A 21,667-nucleotide genomic window follows, 5' to 3' on the forward strand; every position below is an offset into this window, starting at 1 on the left:
GCTTTGAAAAGTAATTCTTAAAGGTGAGAATTTCAAAATGTCAGATCAAAAATATCTGTGGATATACTGGCAGCAGTCTTTTCATAGGTAGCTAGCTTTAAAAGGACCCATAACAGCTTTGAAATTAAAATCTTGCCTCTTATCAATTACATGTGAAAACTTGGCTCCTTGAACAAGTTCTTCACATGTTCCTGTACCCCTTGCACATCAGAGGTTGTCAGTATGAAGACATTCCACCGTCTGCAGAACTCTGATCTAAACTCTGACTAGTTGAAAGGGGGGAGAGCTTGCTTTACCAGACTTATATGTTTTATATAGTCTGCTGCTTAAGAATTCTACTCCAGAAGAGATGAACCACTGGGTAAAGCATGTTTTTATCAGCCTTTTTTATATTTCCAGGTTCAGTGGTGCCTTGTTTTCTGCAGATACACAGTTCTGTGTGAAAGCATACAGAACTTAATTTTACCCTAAAGTACTAGTTTGCAATTTACTTGATTTTCACCAGTGTTTCACTTTCATTTTGCATCCTGGTATTGTTTGCTCATATTTAAATAAACTCTTTTACCTAGTGCTGCCTTTAGTTTGGATCAAATGTTACTTATCCAACATCTCTATTCATTGGCTCTGATTATTAATTGCTCCAAATGCTCTTTTGCTCCTAAACTCATTTTGACATTGAGCATTTAAAATTACAGTGACTAGATATTTGTAACTACAAATAGTTTTGCAGGAGCTCTGAAGTGAATGTGCTGAATTTTGAATTCTTTCCCACCTTTAACTAGATGTTAAATTCATGTGAATTTAATTTCATGTGGATTATTTTACTTGTTTTTCAAGGAATTACAGCATCTTGGGTAGATTCTTTAGCAAGGATGGTTGGATAATACTCAAGTTTATAAATCCACCTCATTCTTTGTTGATTGTCACCTAAATAGATAATTTCTGTAAAAACTGATGTAGTCAAGATTATGAAATCTCCAAAGAAATGTTGCTGGAAAAAAAAATAAATCTGGAACTGCAAGTGCAGACAAGATTATATTACTGGCTTTGCTGTTTCTTTATTGCAGTTACTACAGTTTTGTTCGTTAGCTTTGAAACTGTGAAAGCAAGCATTTACCAACCAGCCACACTGGCCACCTCCTTCACATGCTGTCAATTCTCATGTGACACATACACCAAGTGCTGCAGCCCATCATCTGATGTATGTTGGTGTTTGAAGGGCTCCAGAAAAGCTGGTAGTGTGAGAAAAAGCTTAGAAACTTAGAGTCAATATTTTTATTTAATGAGAAATATTTTTAGGGAAATGTAACTGGATGGCTGGTTGGAGGCAGGACTGCTTTTGGCTAGCAGCATGCTGTGTTTCAGTGCCAGTGCTAACCAGGCTCGTGTGTGTGTGTGCTTTGCAGATGAATCAGCAAATGGCTGGAATGAACCTCAGCAGTTCCAGCAATGTGATGGGCTTTGGCCAGCCCCCCAGCACAGCCACAGGATGGACTGGAAGCTCCTCTGGCCAGACTCTCAGCACACAACTGTGGAAATGAAAGTTGCAATAGAAATCTTTCCCAGAACAGCCACCTAACATTCCTTGTTCAAATACATTAACTTTTGCTGTTCCTTCCATGTACATATATATTCTTTTTCTTTTTCCCCAGCTGTTCAGATTAAGAATATAACTGACTGACCGTGTTGTGGTCTATATTGATTTAAATTTGATGTAGTGAAAAGCAGATCAAATATATTTATACATCATTGGAAGCATTTTCATACAATGCATATGATTTCATAGACCATATTAAGAAGCTGCTTAACCACATACTGATTTTTTCCCCTCAAAATTCTAGATCAAATGTTTGCATATAAGGGATGTAGCTATCATGTTAGTAATATCCAAAAATATGAACCCCAACCCCCCAAAATTACCCAGTAATCCTGTAGAAGGTACTGTATGAACAAATGTTTAATCATATATAAATAGAATGTAAATGTATCACTGAGCAATGTTTTCTAGTGTATCAAACAAATTTTGTTTCATCATACATTTCACTGTGATGTTGTTATGGTGTGCATAACAGGGAATGTGGTTATTGAAAGAAAGATAAACCTGGATGTTACTGTAGTTCTACAAATCAATAGTTTATTCTTCTAAAGATGAGCATTTGATGCATTTGAGTTTCCTGTGGTAAAGTCTCAGACCTGGCTCAAGAGGCAGGCGCACAGTGTTAAAAGAGAGCTGACAGCACAATATGCATTCAAGGTAATTCAGTGTGAACAGATATATTTTGTCTTGCAGAGAGATCCAGGTTTATGACAGTGATTGTGTTTACATTTTATGGTGCCTCGTAATGATAAAATGTTATTTCCCTATATTAAAAGGATAAATCCGTAAATGATTGTGGGTTTTTTATTTCATTATTGTATGACCTGTTTGACTGCTACTTTTAATGAAGTAAAACATATTCAGTTTGGAGGATCCATTTATACAGATATTTAGACCAACAGTTCGTGAGTTAAAATCAGTTTATAATTACACCATTAAGCTGGATAAATACAAAAAGTATGTACATAAATAATGATTTTGAAAATACTCCATTGCAGCCATGTTTATCTATGTGGAAACAGCATTAAAACAAAGGTAAGTGTCAGTGTATTAAGCTGAGAGTTCAGAAATGCATGCAGACATGTTAGAACAAAGCACACACACTTGATTTGCTTATTAGAGTCTCTGAAAGCTTCCTTTTCTTTCCACAGAAGTCTGTCAGGTCTCAGGCAGAAGCTGATGACTTTAGCTGTCCGAACCGGAACACGCGCTGGTGCGTCCATTGTCCTGCTCTTGCCGTGGGACTGTCCCCCCAGTCATACCTCAATGTTGACTGTGTCCAGGTGGTACTTTGGCTCATTAGCTAGATTCACTTTCTCTGTTCGAGTGTGCCATACAAGAACCTAGAAAATACCATGTGTGTCAGTAAAGTCGTCCACAGAGATGAAAGCTTTTCACAGAGTAGAAACTACCACGTGTATCAGTAAAGTCATCTACGGAGATGACACAAAAGCTTTTCACAAAGTGTGGCAATCGGTACCTTTGTGCAGTTGTTTGCTTTTGGCTCCAGTTCCTCCACTGTTGTTATCTGTTTCAGAAAATCAGATTCTTGCATTCCTGGTTGAGAACCACGACGCTTGAATACGGCTTTGGGATGCGACAGGATCACTTGAAGACTCACAGCAAATCCTTGGAGAGAGGGAGACAGGGAAAAAGGTTGAGAAAAACCTTTAGGCCTTACATTTTTGTGCAGTTATACTTAAAATCTAGAAATCTCCCATGTTCTTTTTTAAAATGTGTAAATTTGATTATGTGCATAGATAATATTTGGTAGGTTTGTACATCCTACGTTATATTGTTTTGGTTTAGTGTGCCCTTAAGATACAATCAGATTTTTTTTTAATTGCACCATATTTTCAACATGTTAAATCTTAATTTCCCATCATGTAGGTAGTATATGCTTTCTTGCCTGAAAAGTCAGGTATTGCTAAAATCTTGGGTTATTCTTTCTTTCTACTTTTAATTAAGAAATAAAACTCAATTTAAGTAAAATAAAATGTATGAAATTTATACTGTACAAACCATTCTACACTTCAAGGTGAGAGTCAAGAGAAAAGGTTAAAACATGTTACAACTGTGATATTTAGATAGCTTTAGCCTGTAGATTTTTAACAGCCTTGCTGAGGAAAGACAAGTCATACTAATGCTCTGCCTTGGGAATGACTTTCAGCACCAGTGGTCTGCCAGGCAGTCTCAGCTGGTCTGAGCCTGGCACAGCACAGCTCAAGGGATTTATTCAGTGTACACATCCTCTCTGCAATGGTTTTCTCCACTAACATGCGTCAGGTTCCTTGAAGGGAGACTGCAAACTGAGAAATCACTGGTTTGAACAAACTCACCCTCTCTGAAGAAGCTACCATGAATCTCTACCATTATTTTATAGAACTCTCCCATTTTCCTTCAGCAATGCTCGGTCATATGTTTGCTTCTTTAACTATGACTCAAAAACTCAACTGATAGACTTTTAAAGAAAAATTACATTTGTAACTAACTCCTTTTGTCTGATTGCCAAGGCTACCAAAGAAATCCTTTCTTCATCAGTTCAGAGTGGTTCCAGCTGTCCCTTTATGACACAAATAGTAACAGTTTTGACATCAGTTCTGGAAGACTCCAAGAACATTTAATTCTAAAGCCACTATTGAAATTTTATCGGAAAGTTATGCTCAGTTTTAAACTATAACTTAATGTAATTCTGACATTCTTTTAGTAGAAGTGTCTTGCTGCTGTGTTTTCCTTGAAAGTATCTGTGACTTTTACAGGAGCCTTTTGAAGAGGAAAATTTAAGGAACTAATTACTACATCCCATGTAAAGAAAGGCACACTGAAACCACTTTATCATGGTCTTGCTTGTAGGAAGCAAAAGAAGGCACCAGGAAGTTTGTTTTGTTTTCAGTAAGGATTTGGACCCTGATGAAGTCTATGGGTTGGATGTAAACAGGTCCCAGTTCACTGATGGACACAGAAAACATTTATACATTATATATTTTATGTAGCTTTGTACATCCTGTCCTGCCTGAGATAGAGAGTAGGTGTCTGCATTGACAGGGCTTACCCACACCCTGCAGTGCAGTCTTGCTACTCACTCCTTGTAGCCTGGCCACAGTGGACCACAAAGTGCACTCTGTCTCAGTGCTCTTGGTAGCCAAATGTAATCATTTGGGAAGAGCTGAGGGTGACAGTTTAGGAGAGAGTCTCTGAGAGAGTCTCCTTCAGCTACAGACAGTATGCACAGCCAGCATGCTGCACCTTGAAAGAGGACTGGAGACTTAGTACTGATGAACAAAACAGGCTGCTTCAGTTTAGTGGGTTTGGTTAGGTTTTGTTGGCCTTCTTTCCTCACATAAAACAAACTATAAATTTTGGATGCAACTGGGCTTTAATAACTTTGGGCACAAAAAAAAAAGTTCTTTTGCATGGGAAAGCATTTTTGGAACCCTTATCAGCTGTGTGAGCTGCTCTTTCTTTTTAAATACATTTAAGATTCAAGCTGCCCATGCATAAAGAAGAAAATGAAGTAAACACCAAAATTAGTGTCCTAGATTTTAGTGCATAGAAATAATCCCATTCTAAGCAGAAGAGACACAGATTTTCTGCTGTTTATTTTTGCAGTGTCAGTGGGGCTTCCAGGACCCATAGCCTATACTTATCCATACATTAATTTCTCATAATTTCTTGTTGCAAGGCTTGCTCCTCTGTTGAGAAAATTGCATTGAGTTCTGAGGGTGGATTTCTCCTACACACAGATGCTCAAGTGGGTCGTGGCCCCTGCATGTGACACGTGCCCTTGCTACCATGCTATTGCAAATTGTCGTTTGAGGGTGTTGTGAAAACTATTGGTGCCATCAAGTAAAAGTTAAATTATAAACTGAGCATTGCAGGTGACAAGGACGTGGGCTACTGTGCACTGACTGGCCTGAGGTTTGTTTCCTTGGTCAGGGTCCATGCAGTCTTTGTTTGTTAAAAGAATCCAATAAAGCAGCGACTTTAGGAGATAAAATAATCCAAGGAGACTAATCTCTTGTCTCTCTAGTTCTTCAGCTCTGTTTTATAACAGCTTTATTTTCATATGTATGACATTTTGTAAGATGGATTTGAGAGCAAACCACTTTCTAGTGACAACTTCAAGTTGACTTTATCAGATGTATCTTTTTGGTGTCAGAAATAGAAGAGACAGCACAAGTTTTGACCAGATTGGTACTAATTATTTTTTTCAGTAGGTAATGATCCTGTGCTAACAGATGAAAAGACGTTGTTTTGAATTCTATCACTAAACAGGATTTATCTGGGATTACTGTCTCCAGTGTCACATAACTGAACAGTGCTTACCTGCATACAGTTATTTGACTTAGTCATTATTCCTACTAGGTCATACTGGGCTTAACTTCACATGAAATGCCTCAAGACAATTTCATAGCTGGAGTGTGAAGAGGTGTTTCAGGGGTTGTTTGGTGTTTAATGCAAGGTTATAAATTGAATCTAATTGGCTGAAGAGCCACCTAGATAGGAATTAATTTGTTAGAGGACAAGATACCTGGGAGACATAGCAGATATTACATTTGTTCTTTCAATGTAAGCTGTTTCTGTTCGTTCACACCTTGACTTGTGTTCAACCAATGGCTTCTGTTAAAAGGCAGAACTATTTTTCTTCATCCAGATGAACTTGAGCCAGGGTTTAAAGATTTTGTTTCCATGGTTAATGCCATTGCTTCCTAGATGTTCTAGTTAGGACAGAAGCTGAAGGCAAGCTAGAAACTTGAGTGCTTATTGTTTCTGGAGTGTATAAATGCTAATGCTCAAAGCTGATGTTGGAACAGATGTGCTGGTTTTCACATAGATCAAGGTCCCACCTTTGGCTTGGACTCTGTGGCTTTCAAGTTCTGTTCTCCCTGTGGTGTACTTTTTGGGTTGCAGTAAGGCAGAGATGTCTAACCAGGAGGCTTTGTAGTTAGGATCAAAGGCATCTGCTGACATTAATTCACCATGAAAGAGGCATTTGATTATAAGCTCAATGTTTAAAACAGTATTTATCCTTGGATGGGAGGGGAGGTTGGTGTTTTGCTTTGGTTTTGGTGGAGGGTTTTGAGTGCTGGCTGCCATACCACTTAAATTTTTTTTTTGTTTGTGACTTCCAGCAGTGACTCTTTCTGATTCTGTCAAAATATGCCATGTTTTACAGTGCTGTGGATAGACTGGCATTTTGCTCAGGGAACCCTAAGAAATATGAGATGTACTGAAGATCTCATTACTATAGCAAAATTTTAAGAAAATGCAATTAAAAAAGGTGATTGCTCAGGCCCTAGCAGAGCTGCCTAGGGATCCAATTCCAAAACCTGCTGGCCCAGTGATGTACAGTCACATATGAATCTCTATGACTGAAGTAGCTCCTGGAATGCTAATGCAAAGCAAGCATCTGTGTTCTTGAACAACCTTCACATTAGGAGAATCACAATCTAACTTTTTTCTTGAGTGATCCAAAATGCTGGCAGTAAGGAACAGGCCAGAAGTAAAACAACCTTTAATATAGAAGACTTGAATTCAGATCCATACTGAATAACACAGTTTTTGCTTTCCACTTCTCTCTCACTTTTCTTCCCCAAGGGTAAGCAAATCAGTGTCAAACTCTAGAACCCCCCTCAATTAAAAACTGAAGCAGAACTTCGGAAATTCCAGAACTAATTTGTATGGTGTGTTGTTTGCCAGGTAAGAAGCAACACAGGAACCAGCTACTTTGCTTTCTGAATTCAATTCACCATTGGAGAATAGCAGTACCGGCCACAAATTTCTCAAAATAAATATCCAATGTTTAATGAACTGACCTAATGTGATTGCCATGAGCAAGTGTGTTTCAAAGAACCTGGGGAGGTTGGCCAACTAGGGTCATTGAGCTGAGCCCAATGAAATCAGCAGGACTTGAATTTGGCCTTGTATCTTGCAGTCTAGAATAAGAATTTTATGTGCCTAAAGTCAAGGAGGTGCTTCCTTTGAACAGCCACAAGTTAAACTGGTGATCCCAAACCTTTTAAGCTGTCACTGTTCATACCCAGCCTCATGATCAAATTCTTGTGAAAATCACTGGGAAAAAATGTTCACTAAACCAAATAGAGCCTCCTTAGCAATGCATTGGGACACAAGCACAGAACATGAACTGTAGACAGCTGATACATTTCCATATCAGTATTACTGTATGCAGCTATCCTGTTTGCATGGCAGTATTTCTAACAGAGATCCTTGATCTTCCTTATGTGCAGCATTCAGTATAACCTAAGTTGCTTATATATGGAAAAATGCCAGCAATGGACTACAGCATGGACTCTAGGTTTGGTAGCAAGTCCCTGGAGGCGTGCTGGGAAGTCAGGAGAGAAGGGCACGGGTAGGAAACTGCATGTTGACATGCATCCTCTAGCCTGCACCTACTCAGGAGTTCTGGATTTGCAGTTCTGTTGTGTTTATGGCCTGACACTGTATTCCTGAGGGGAATGAAGATGCAAATTTCACATCATTTTTTTAGCAGTCTACACTGCATCCATTTCTCTCCTTCCTGAAATTAAAAATGAAATTCAATTTCTTCAGTATTTTTTGAAGAGTAATAAAAGTTCTCTTGCAAAATTGTAACTCTTTGTTTCTGGTTGTGCAATAACTTCCTGTAAGTTTTGGGGTTTTTTTGTCTGTATGACCCTCCCTTACATGACTGGTCAAAGCACAAGCAGGGAATGCTCCTAATGGACCTGCTTTTCCCTCATGCCAGTGATTTAGCCAGCATATTGGAGGTAAACAACTTAAGAACTTTCCATGTGTATCTTCATGTCTGGGTCATGTCCTTTGGCCGATGTTGTGTAATGGCTTTCTGCCTGCTGCTGATGAATTATGGACCATGCTCTCACCTTTATAATGCCATCAGTAATCCCTTCTAGAGTCCAGTATCAACATGTATCTGTAAATCCACAGGGACTGTTCAGCTGCACAGCTGCAGTCCCTGACACACTGCATTATTTTGGGCATTGAACACCTGCTTTGCCCCAGAGGAATGCCTTTATGTGAACACCCAAGTACTTATTTTTATGCCAGGTCTTACTATTGACTTGAAATGCCTCTACAGTGCAGAAAAATTCACCTGTTAACCTTTTTGTCTTTGAGGTGATAACAATCATTAGTCCTCCTTTATTTGCTCTTTTTTACCAGTTGGACTGTAAATACTGTAGATGTTTTTATCGATAATTTCAGTTAATTTAACAGTACTCTGTTAAGATGAGAAAGAACTGTACACTGTCCTTTTCCCTCTCTTAAAACTTTGGGGTATCAGGATAAAAAAACCTGGCTATTTCTACCCTATTCTTGCCCTTGAATTTCTACTTTTCCCTCCTGAGTACAGAAGATATCTAAGTGCAAATACTGTATCATTTGCTGGGAAGCCAGCTTCTGCTGTATCAGAAATTGGACCTGTGCACAGTGGTGATTCATGTGGCAGTTGTGAATGTATACAAAAGATTGTCTAAGCATGGACTGTCAGCAAGACAGAGCTGTGTGGTGTGCAAACTTCACTGCAGAAGATTGATTAGATTCATTTTGAAGCTTTTCTGCCTTCATCTACCAGGCAACAGCTGTCAGTGATTTTTTCCCCTAAGCCCAGTGTTTCAAGCTATATCCATCTACAGTTATCACTGTCATTCCAAATAACCAATGCAACATGAATAATTTCATGATAAAGTAGCGTTTTACAACATGAGGTCTGAGAAGGTCTGCATTTATGCTGCCTGGTTTAGATTGATGACAAAATGACAGGCAGGGATTCCTTGCAAGAATTGCTAGGATGAATTAATTTACAATTAGCTTGTTTCAGACAATTCGTACAACATAAAAGCCAAGTTGCCACATAAAAACAGAAACAAATTAAAATAAGTTCAGATACCGCCAAGCAGCAAATTAATTAGACAAGATGTACAAGCTTAGACTTCCGGGATAGTTAGAGCCAAAGGGCTGCACGCTCTGCCAGCACTTCAGAAGTTTAGGAAGCTGCTTAAATTGAGAAATGGAAACATGCATGCGTCATGAGTGAGCCTCACCTGCCATGTCGATAGCAAAGGGCCTGTCAGCTCTCCAGCCCGTGTACCAGCCGACCACTTTGCCGTTCTCCACCACCGGGCGCTCGTAGCGCCGGCCTCCCACCAGCCCCACGGGCCACACGGACACCTTGCGCGTCGTCCGCATCTGCAAGAGGCAGGCACAGCGTCACTGCCGGCTCCAGCGGGCTCTCCTGCCAGTGCTGCTGCAAACCCACGGCAGTCATCAAGAACAGGAATTCAAAGGCAATTCTAGCTTACAGACTGTGGCCCAAGAGCTGCCTGTGCCCATTCGTTTTCTGTGAAATCTCCAGCTCTGTAGTCCATAGGCATCTCGAGTCTACTTTAAATACCCTATTCGTGATATCTTTTATACCAAGAATTTTTAAAGCTGTGAAAAAACAGGGTTTTGTTCTTGTTTGTTTGGGTTTTCAGAGGCGTAGTAGATCTTTTTTATCTGCAAGACTGCAGCATTCTGGCAGTGGGCTTATGTCTATAGATAGTTGAGATACTGTAGAAAGCCAGTGAGAGAAAATATAATTATGATTAATACACACTTCACGAGGACAAGTACAATTAGTTTGGGACTTGTTAAAAATGCATTGAATAGGGGAGATTATGACACACAACTCTTTCCTACTGCAGCAGACCTCAGCTGCAGCTCAGATCTATTTAGGATTCATGAAAAAAGATTGCTAAGGCTAAGTGTTTTTGACTTCTGTATTTTCCCTTTAAAAGCTCTGCTAAATTTCTGAGAAGGACGAAAAGAAGGCCAGGCAGGATGCTTGTTATCACCAGCAGCAGTTTTTCCCAGTGATTTAAATTAACTAAATGTAAAACTGGAAATGTGATCCTTTTCTAACATAGAAGAAGCCATAGGTATGAAAAAATTACTGTAGCAAGAAGTGTCCATGACTGGGAGCCACTTCAAGAAGGGCATTAAAGTGCTGGGGCATGTCCAGAGAAGCACAGCAAAACTGGGGAAGGGTCTAGAAAGGGAGTCCTATAAAGAGCAGCTGAGGGAGCTGGGGGTGCTTAGCCTGGAGGAAAGCAGGCTTGGGAGGACCTTATCACTCTAAACTGTCTGAAAGCAGGATGGAGCCAGGTGGGGGTCAGCCTCTTCTCCCAGCTAACATCAGGAAAGAGCCTCAGGCTGTGCAAGAGAAGGTTCAGGTTGGCATCAGGAAAAAATTCTTCACTGAAAGGGTTGCCAGGCATTGGAATGGGCTGCCCAGAGAAGTGATGGAGTTACCATCCCTGGAAGTGTTCAATAAACTAGATATGACAGTGCTATGGTTTAATTGATGTGGTATTCAGGCAAAGGCTGGACTCGATCTTGGAGGCCTTTTCTAGCAGTAAAGATTATGAGTCTGATTCAGTGACTTCAGATAACTGGTTCAGTGGTCCATTTTCTCCAGTAAACAGGAGATAATATGGCACAAACCTTGACACACTGCTCCCCGTGGGAAAATCAGACGGTCTGGCGTGAGAACTTGAGCAAGCGAGGGCACCGACACAGCAACTTGCACAACAAAACCACACTGGTTCAAAAGCCACTTCTAACACTGTGCTTTAAATATGGTTCTATTGAAACAAGTATTAAGCTATTTCAGTGTAATGTGGGCTTAATTTGATCTATTCTGAAAACAGTCTTGTCTTTTGTTGTAATTGAAACTTACTCCTTTGGGAAAGGTTATCCCTTTTTCCTTCCAAGCACTCTTCTCAGCAAAAACAAACACAGTTTTACATATTTGTAACCGCAGTCCCCTATCGATGGATGCTGAAGTAAAAGACAACCTTGGTTAAATATTAAACACTTCCCTCTCTCTCTGCCAAGGTGAAAGATTTATCATGCATATCATCAAGACTCGCAGGAGTCACACAAGAAGAAAACAAAGACATCACGTCAGCGTGGTTCACATTTCTAAGCTAGAAACACTAGCAGATTCTTAGAACTTTCACAGAAAGTGTAAAATACATATTAAAAAATCCACAAAAATGTAGGAACACACAGAAGAGAGACATGCTCCTTCTCTCCCTCCAATTATTTGTGTTTCTTCAGATTTGTTTATCAAAAATTCCTCTCTTTCACCTTAATAACTGTTGCAGCAAGCAAGAACACCTCACTCAGCAGTAGCAGCCCATGGTGCATGAGAGCAGGGTATGTATTCAGCTGGAAATACAGGGAATTCTTGTGATAAGTATTGTCTCCAAGCCATTGCCTGGCTAATTGCCAGTGAGAGGCTGCCATGAATCTTTCTAAGGTTATTGAGAAATGTATTTACCTACAACTGTTCTCCCTGCTTATGTTTAACTTTCCAATCTCTCCCACTCCTCCATGTAGGAAATGCAAGGTTAGCAATTAGCTATTTGGGTATGGACAGCAACCAAACCTTCTCATGAAGATCTTTTAGCCCTGGTTTTAATGACACATCTCTTTTGCTTATTTTGCTAACAGCATGTTTATGTTAACATCCTAACATACCAGACATGGGCACAGGGAATCATCCTGTTGGGAATGTCTACGCAGCACCATCAAGCTACATTCACCCAACTGTAAATACCACAGGATAAACAGACATGGTGCCACTAATACTTCCTGGAGGGTGTGGATACCTGAACAGATTATTAGGGTTCAGAACTGCAGTACTTTGGCCATCCTGTGCCAACTGCCTGTACCTAAACTCAAAATGCCACAAGACAAGGGTAGGCATACTGTGCAAGAGAGTGGCCAGAGCACTGTGCCCCCATACTCTGCCTGTGTGCACAGTGATAGTTTGGGCAGTTGTACTGCAAAATGAGCCAGGTTACACAGGACTTCTTAACTGGGTCAAGAGTGGCCTCAGCATCTGTGCTGGCAGAACCAGGTAGATTTACATTAATACTCTATGATACACAGCGTTTTGGAAAACCTTGTCAACGAAGAGTATCTCACTGACCTCATAAAACCAGCATGAAATGACCCAAGGAGTTTTAAACTAATAATCTTGGGTCAATCCCAGTGTCTATGAATTATGTCAGATGCAAGTAACCCCTTACAGAGCTCCTACTTCTGTCCTTGGGTGACTTTATTCTTACAGGTTACATTTTTGAAGAATAAAATAAGCAGGTGTCAAGAATGCAGCAATTCCTTCAAGTAAAAGCTGAAAGAGCACATCTAGACCAGTATTTATGCTAATTCTGAAATACCTCACAGCCTTGGGATATGCTAGGCAGATGAAAGTAGGAATATTTCTTTTAATCTTCTGAGAATAGCATTACTGCAGTTAACATACTGATATGTGAAGGCTGTATTTATGCATGATGGGGAAAAAGCTATTATTTGGATTAAAAGGCCAGCTTGCACCTGGAATTTTATGCTACTAATCATCAGGACACAAAAAAGTGATTGAAAACTGTGTTAAATCTGAATAACTTTAATGCCGTGGGTTAAACAACTGCCAAAAATCCTAGGACTTACAAACAGCTTCCTAAATGACTGTTCTATCTGTCATTGTAATGACAGCAGTAGCACAAGCTGTGTTAACACTCAGCATTGAAAGTCCTGGGAGCTTACATGAATGGTATTCATCTTGCACTTCACTCTCTGCAAGTCAAGCAGCTGCTCTGTCCTAGTTAGACTTCTGTAGTTAATGAGCAGAGATAGGAGCCCACTGCAGGATTCATCCTGCCCTGCTTGGACAGCTCTCTCAAGGTAGAAGTGCTTTTGTCCTCTGTTTACTTTTTGAAAGGGGGTCTTGGGCATAGGAGGAGAGTGATGTACTGGGTGGGGAAGATGGTAGAGCAAACCAGAATGAAGTAGGAGGAGAACTGGGAAGAAATGATCAAGGAAATGACAGGAGAGATGAGTAACAATTGACCAAAGAAATGCCAGTAGGGTGATGGGCATACAGCAGTAAATACAGTAACAACAGAGTAATCACTGAAGAATAGCAAGTGAAATGCAGGAAATGGAGCTGAGCAATAAAAGACAGTGATAAAAGCATTGCTAAATTTAGCATCTCATTAGTCAATCAAGAAAAGCTGCTTAATGGGATGCACTGGACTGATGGATAGGGAAGATACCAAGCCAGTAACAAAATATAAAAGCCCAAGGGGAATGAAGGCAAATGACAGAGGAAAGGAAACATGGCTGTACTTCCTACAGTGAAAAGGCTTCCAGATAGGAACAACCATCCTGCTGTTTTTGCAGCATGATGTCAATGTGTTTCTGTTTGGGATTCAAAGCCCTCTGCAAGGGCAAATCTGCTGCCACACCTTGTAAGCTTTTTTCCCCTCTGTCATTTCAACCACTGTGTGATTTGTGATCTGTCCTGGCTACAGATTCACATCCACACTCACCATGCTACCCCACACCCCTGCCCATCCCAGGGATACTCCAGCAGATTTCTATGCAAAATTCTGATTTATTACTGCCAAAGACAGGATCTAGAGCTCCTTCACTACAACAATTCCTCTGGACAAAATTTTATGGGTTAAAGCATGAGCACAGCCAGGTTCCCTGTCAGTCCTCACACAGTTCTCTGCATTACTCATAGGCCATTTAAAGACAAATTCTGCTTCAACTAAACTTACGTGAGAGCCCTGTGGCTCAGCCAGACAGCTCAGCCTGATGCTGTGCCTGTTTACTGAGGCTCTGGACAGAGCTCCTGCCCCCTCTTGCCACCATTTCAAAGGAGGCACCGAGGCATAGAAACCTGTGCCAGTGGCTTTTGTGGTTCAGGGATTGGGTTGCTTAGGGGTTAGGAACTTCAAAAGGCAAGTTTGTTGTTGGCAAATTTGACTGTGAAGGATATTATCCATGGGAACACTTGTAGAAGAGATCTACAAATCAAAAAATTGTCATTCCTTGATGTAGCCCCCTTTGCAAATCTCACAGGTGATCTGCTTCACCATCCTCTCTGCTGGAACGCTTTCTTTCCAAGCATCTGCTTTAAACCTCCTCTGCTGATCTGTACACAATCTACATTGCATTGAGGGAGGATAGCTTAATTCCTCCTTTTCTCCAACAACATTTTATATATTAGGTACATGACTAATGTTTCTAAATTATACCAGCATCCTTGGGCACAAATGTCAATATTGCTTCCCTGCAGAAGAAAACTGTACCAAATTTAACTAAAGCAGTTTGCAGCCAATTTCTGTGGACTGGGACAACTTCCAAAACATTTGCTACTCATTTTACTTCTGGGCCCTTCTATTTCCTGGTTGCCTCATTCTGTGTTCACTGTACCTCTGAAGAGCTGCTGATCCTTTGTAATTAATTTCACAGCAATAGTATCAGTTTCACAGGTAAAACTGCTGCTGCCAGTGCAGACACAGAGAGTACTTGGTACTTTGTAACCAAGCAAAAACATGTTTCAAATAGCCTTTTTTTTTTTTAGTCACTTTTTCCTCTCATTTTTAAGCTATTTTATTCTCTGCCAGTCTTTTCTAATCCAGCCTCTTTAGCATAGGTATTACATGTCTATGTGGAAGAAAAATGTCAGTGTGCATTTAAAATCTGTCATGTACTCCTAAATCATTTATATACTAGAAAGGTATTTAATGCACTGCTAACTCATATTTGGATCACTTTTTATTCTGAAGAAAATAACTAATGACTGCCAGCTAATATTTAATTCTGCCTAGACTACCGAATGTTATTTTTAAGACTATTATAAAAATCTGATTTTTCCAACCAGCTCCAAGAGATACAACAAAAGATTTTTATGTTTTCAAAGGTAAAGAGACTCATACTACTAGACTTCTACTACTTTTAAATCTTTTGCACAAATATATCTATTAAAAAATACACAAAAGTTAGCCTAATACTGTGTATAAAAATTAGGACAGTTACGTAAGTGTTATTGAAGGAGCACTAACCCTTCCCTAGTCACAGTTGGAATAAATAGTAAATTTATTTTTAAATTTAAATTTACCTCTTCTATAATGCATTTTTTGAGTTCCCCTCAAAATATTTTATGAAGATGATCACAGGAAAACTGAAGCCTGTGTGACATGCAATGCCTGCAAGTATTTCTGTTCTATTTTTAATAACAAGGAATTCTTTTTTTAGGCTACTGAAATGGCTGTTAAAAGCCATTAGAATATCTGCCACCTTCATACATACCTTTTGAGAGGGAAGTGCAGGGACACAAGAAAATTCTTTCAGTCTGAATCTGTGGCTCTTAGAATCTTGAGCTACCTGTAAAGACTACCTCAGCTTGGGGAGAGCAGGCTGAGCTCTGTCCTCTCATAACTCCTTTCCAGCTTCAACTCTACCATCATATTCAGGGCACTCTTGTGCAGGCAACAGCTACAGCAAATTGAATTCTGCTCCACAACTCAGTGGGCAATAGGACACACTGCTAAGCTGCTGAAGTTTGAGTTGGGTTTCTTCATCCCTTAGAAATAACAATTAGGTGTGTGATCTACTCTGAATTCCACACTGTGAGGCTGTATCCACATCACACCTGAGAGTGTGGATTTCTCTAAGGAGACCCAGTCTGCAAATCCTCTCCTTGCACTCAGACAAGCCAGTGCAATGTGTCACACTTGCCTGTTCTAAGCACCCAGCAAACATTGCCAAGAAAATCTGGGCATTGATGACCAGAAGCCTGGGGTGGCAGGGATGGGTAACATGGTTTTAGATATGAGCACTCTGATTTCAAATATATCTCCATTTAGGTGTCTGAAGAAAACACAAGCAAAAGTGTCAGAAATAACCTAGACAGGAATCTCTAAAACTCAGTGTGTTTTTGGATGCAGCAAGCTCACTTTCAGACAGATGGTGAAGACCTTCACTCCTCTTGTACTCCTCATGCTGCTCACCCCTCACCTTCGAAGGATTCAGGGCAGTCTGCACAATCAACAGCAGAGTGGATCTCCAGCACAAATTCCTCCAATTTGCACACATATCCAAACATGGACCATGGAAGTGATGGCCTTTGGCCAGCTACTCAACATTTGGAAAGAGCAGAGAAAATGCCTGAGACAGAAACACAGGGATTCTGTGAAGAGTTAAGAGAAGTGGAACTTTGCTGTCTATCTTCAGTTTCCAGTGCTTAGGTTAATCCTGTTTTTAAAATCTCTCTGTGAAGGTGGAATGCCAGTATTATCCAAGGTTTTTTCCCTCTGGAAGTTTAAAATGTGAAATCAGCAGTTGCTAGGCATCAGTCACAATATTACAATAACTTGCATTCAGGAATAAGATGAAGCACAAATGCAGCAGAAACTATACGAATCACTCCAAAATGAACAGCGTGTGGTAAAAAATAGAAGCTATGGTGAGTCATGTAGAAACATTTGTAAAACATCTTAAATATAACAGTTGGAATTTCAGGCCTCTCAGTGGCTTTTTTATGAATGCAGGCTGACTTTTAACAAAGGTATTTTCAGAAAGCAGACTTGTTTTTGAAGGAGAGATGCACAAAGACATCTCCAAATGAACAGATCATACCTGAACAGAAAATACATAAATTATTTCTGAGGTTTCAATCCCAAAATAATAAATGACAAAATACAATACGCCACAACCACAGGCATTAGAGTAAAAGCATGATTTTTCACCTGACCACCACTACACTCTCAAGCAGAAAGAGTTGGGAATAACTTAAAAGCCACACCTCTACTCCTGGCAGTATTTCTTCATCATTGCTGCTTCCCTTTTAGTACTCCAGAGAGTTTCACAATCACTGAACAGGTTGGTTCCTTCCCTGCAGCCTTTCCATGGAAGGTGAACCTCTCCTAACAAAATGCTAAACTGAGCCAATGCTGTAGCAGCAGAAGGACAAACAGACTCTCCACCTTATTCTAGAAAGGACAACTGAAACTGTAGACCCTGCCCAGTTTAACTTTGAGGACGTAGTTTCACCCGTCAAAAACTGACCTATCCACCCACATGCCATCATAGGTCTTAGGAAAAAAGGTAATTATAAACAGCAGCCAAGGGTTCCAGATTTACTACAGAAGGTGATATTTTCCAGACTACTGTAAGCTGGAGGTTTTTTTCCTCATTTCCATGAAACACACTTAGCCTAGGTCTACTGGGCCCAGCTCACTCCACATCAAATATAAAGTTCTCATTCCTATAAGCACCAGGCAGAAGTACTTTGGACAGAGATTAGAATTTCTTCATCAAAAGCTCTCAGAAGTATCCCATGGCATTCCATGTCAAAGCATGCTCCTTTTTGATCATGCCCTCATGGTTTATACACTACAGCTCACAGGAAAGCCTTTGCTGATCTTGCTTTGTTAAAAGGCTCCATCTCCTGTAAGGACACCAGGGAAACCCACAGCAAAAGAGCTTCCTTAAACCCAATCCTTGTCGATTGCAGTTCCCTCGCTCGCCTCCTGCTCCGCAGTCCTGCTCGTTTGACCTCTGAACAAAACGCTTCCCTAACGCAAATGTTCCTCTCGTGCTGGCTTTACAGCCCTAACCAGCCTTGCTTCCCATCCCCCGAGCCCCACTGCTGCCCCTGGAAGCAGCTCTGACCCAGCAGCAAGCCATCACAAAGAGGACAGACCCGCTGTCAAAGCAGCAGCTGTTCAATGTACGCACCTGCCCGCAGTGCTGCTGGCACTGGGGGGCCTCACCCCTGTGCCCGTGGCAGTGACCTGCTGGAAGTCACACACCACACGGGATGTGACAGGATGAGAGTTCAGAGCTCCTGGCTCATCCTACGTTTAAACCTCTCCCTCTTAGGGAGCAGACTAAGGAGGTTTATCAGACCTCCTTCGAGAAAGCAAGTGCTGGTCTGGAGAATTGTTCCTGGCAGGGAAACAAACTGAAAAATCTCCCTCTCAGGTATAGTTAGCACTGTTTTCATAACAGGAATTACTACCAGACTTCACCCACAAACAATGCATTCTGAAGCTGTTCTCTTCATGCTTGGAGGAGACAAGTATAATTTACGTTCATAAATCAATCAATTCCTGAAGGGGAGATCGGGATTTACCACAGAGCTGTCAAGCCAGAATCCATGAATACATAGATTTTCTTTTATCGAGTCAAGAAGGAAGCAGCCCTCTAGCAGTGCCTCGACTGCAAAATCAGGCTCCTGGCTCGCTCTAAATGCAGCCTCCCACACGTAAAGGCGCCTCCCGTTGGCCAAGCCTGCCAAAGGGCTCCGTTAGCTTTGCCAGGTCGGCATTCCCCGGGCCAGCAGCGGTGCCTCGCAGGGACCCCACAAACAGCCACAGCAACCCGCAGCGGCAACTGGAGCCAAAGCTCCTTCTCTGCTCCTGTAACTGAGCATTCCCAGCTCCCCATTTCTCAGGGAAAACTCGTTCATGCATGTGTGGCTGCCTGAGAACACAAGGCTCAGAATGAACAGCCTCACCCCAGCAGCTCAGCGCAGGGGAAGGGGAAGCCTTAGGGTTGCAGAAGTTCATGCTGGAGGTTACAATCCTTGTTAGCAAGAGGAAACACAGGTTGCCTGTTGTGCTTGCAGTTCTCAAGGTTAACCCTTCAGACAGCCTTATCCCTTAATTTTCCTGCATTTCCTAGCTAGAGAGGTAATTTGTACCTTTCTGTTTCATAATTCACAGCAATTAGTAGAATAATGATAGAAATTTTTAAAGAATAAATGTGACCAGACTCCTTTTCAATAGCTGTGGAGCACTCAAGAGAAATGCCAGCTAATACTGTTCCTTCAGCTTGTCCCTAATGTTGGTACTCAACAACAACAAAAAAACAAACAAACAAAAAAACCCCAAACCCAAACAACAAACAGTAGATATTTGCGAAATATCTTTTGTCCCACATTTCTCATTGTGCCAAAGTGTATTTTCTGTTTCTATTAACAGACTCCCTGAGAGTCAGTCAAATTAACCTTATTTCTACAAATACACGAGAGCACTCCCATAACATCAAAGACGGGTACGTGAAATTACTCTGCATTATAATGCACTGAGCACAGCTATGAGAATTTTTTAAAAATCAATTGCAACAAAGGCTTAGCCTCAAGGCAAAGGTCCTTAAATTAGCAGCTTCAATGCTGAATGCCAAGTGGGCAAAAGAAGTAGGGCATCGCTGTTGAATGGGGAGCCTGCACCTGCCCACACACTGGAAATGGAAAGGGATGCGTTATGAACCTAAACACAAACGAACCTAAGCATTTCTAAACCAGCTTTCCCTAAGGAGCTGCATGTGCTTCACATCTCTGAGTATCACGTTCACTTTAACTCACAGACTGTGAAGCAGGCGAGGAAGGGCACGGCTCGGCAGCCAGCGGCAGGGGATGGGGTGTTCACCTCGAGCTGCATCTCTGTCCTCCGGCACAGCGCACAGACCGCAGCGCGCCTGAAGTCCTCTGCTGCCAACTTACTTTCCTGCTTCCCTCGCTCATTTCCCTGCCAAGGTTACTCTCCTAGCTGTCACACAAGATGTACATGATCTTTCTTCTACTGTTTTATGTCCACTTATAAAACACCCTCCTTCCTGCCAGGGGGAGCCCAGAAAGAAAGCTGGATATCCTCTGCCCCGAGCGCTTGCCAGTTCCCACCAAAATGAAACAAAGCCCTTCACCAAGGGGAGGCAATGAAGACAAAAACAGGTCCCTTCACAAAAGAGACTCCTGAAAGGGCGTTCAGTCGTTACACAAGAGATTTGCTGCTTTTAAGAGCAAAAGGCTTCAGAAAGGCAACTCCACATGAAGAAGCCTGCTCTGGCTTAATTCATTAGCGCCAAGGAAAAAGCTGTGAAGGATAGCGACTCCTGATGCGAGTTTGCCCTACAGGGAGAGGGATGCAGCCTGAACATAACAAACCAAGGAGCACTTTTCAACCCAGTTTGGACAAAAACACAGGATCCCTTACATAAACCTTAAACTTGCCCCGCTCGGCAGCAAAATGATAAAACAGCAGCAAAAAGTTGGGGGAGTAGGGAGAGGAGGGACAAGAAACTTTAAATCAAGAGAGCGGTGGTCGCGCAGAGGCAGCCCCGGGGAGCCCGGGTGAGGGACGGGCGCTGCAAAGTCTGCGGGCGGGGAGCAGGCTCGACTCCTCCATGCCCAGAGTTTTTGGATAAGGGACGCCGAGTTCGCCGCAAAGAGGGGATGGGGAACAGCCCGGCGCGGGAGCCTGAGGAGGGGGAACGGCAGGAGCCAGAGGGGAGGCGGGGAGAGGGGATGGGGACGCGGCGGGCGGCTGCGGGGAGCGGTGGAGCGAGGCGGCCGAGCGCGCCCCCCCGTCCCGCACGCACCTCCTGGAACAGCTCCAGGCTGTAGGTGTTGTCGTCGTCGGCGAAGAAGAGCACCCCGGGCTGCGGGGGCGGCAGGTGCTGGTGCCGCTGCCGCAGCCAGGCCAGGCCGGCGTTGCGCTGCTCGGTGGCGCGGGGCAGCCCCGGGCGCTTGTAGCGGCGCGGCGTGGGGACGTGCAGGTGCGTGCAGGGCAGCCCGGCGCCCGCCACGAAGCGGGTCACCAGCTCGCTGCGCGCCGCCGCGTCCTCCACCAGGATCCAGTGGAGCCGCGACACCTGCCGGAAGGTGTTGGCCAGGCGGGTGAGCTCGGCCTTCTGCACCGGGCGGCTGTAGGTGGGCGTGATGGCATAGATGGTGGGCAGCGCGGCCTCGGGCCGCCGCCGCGGGGCGGGCGGCCGCGCCCCGCCGCTACCGCCCTCGGCCCCGCCGCGGGGGGACAGCGCGGGCAGCGGCGCCCGGCTGCTGTCGATGTCCAGCACGATGATGACGATGAGCACCCAGGGCAGCAGCAGGAGGAAGCGGCTGAAGAGCAGGGACTTCATGCTGCCCCCGGCGCCCTCCCGCCGCGCCGCCGCTCAGCGCCGCCCCATAGACGGGCGCGGCGGGGCTGCCCCACCGCGCTGCTCCGCGGGGCGCCCGGGCGGCGGCGGCCGGGGCGGGCGCCGGGCGCTCCCTCGCTCCCTCCCTCCCGCGGGCGCGGGGGCCGCCGGCGGGGCGGGGCGGGGAGCCCCGCGGTGCCTGCGGCAGCCCCGCGGGACAGCTGCCGGCCCCGCTCCCGCCGCTCCTCTATTCCGCGAGCGGCCGCCCTTCCTCCTCCTCCTCTTCCTCCT

General features: G+C 43.1%; 2 protein-coding genes across 4 annotated transcripts in view; one reads left to right on the forward strand and one right to left on the reverse strand.

Annotated features, from left to right (window-relative positions):
* The window catches only part of SMAP1 (small ArfGAP 1), a 91,263-nt gene extending 88,897 nt beyond the window's left edge, over positions 1 to 2,366 (forward strand). For all 3 annotated transcript variants that reach the window (XM_084203739.1, XM_084203740.1, XM_084203741.1), the window contains one exon: positions 1,407 to 2,366. In XM_084203739.1, coding sequence (XP_084059865.1) covers positions 1,407 to 1,541 — 135 coding nt within the window. In that variant the 3' untranslated portion in view covers positions 1,542 to 2,366. The remainder of the gene's footprint in view (positions 1 to 1,406) is intronic.
* A 487-nt stretch (positions 2,367 to 2,853) lies between these two features.
* B3GAT2 (beta-1,3-glucuronyltransferase 2) lies at positions 2,854 to 21,379 on the reverse strand (the record flags this gene model as incomplete). The annotated part of the gene is made up of 4 exons (XM_084202753.1): positions 2,854 to 2,940; positions 3,078 to 3,226; positions 9,658 to 9,802; positions 20,840 to 21,379. 4 exons carry the CDS (start codon positions 21,377 to 21,379, stop codon positions 2,854 to 2,856), a joined length of 921 nt encoding a protein of 306 aa, XP_084058879.1.
* Positions 21,380 to 21,667: the final 288 nt, after the last annotated feature.

The sequence above is a fragment of the Fringilla coelebs genome (assembly GCF_963513975.1).
Source record: "Fringilla coelebs genome assembly, chromosome: 3".
Classification (NCBI taxonomy): Eukaryota; Metazoa; Chordata; class Aves; order Passeriformes; family Fringillidae; genus Fringilla; species Fringilla coelebs.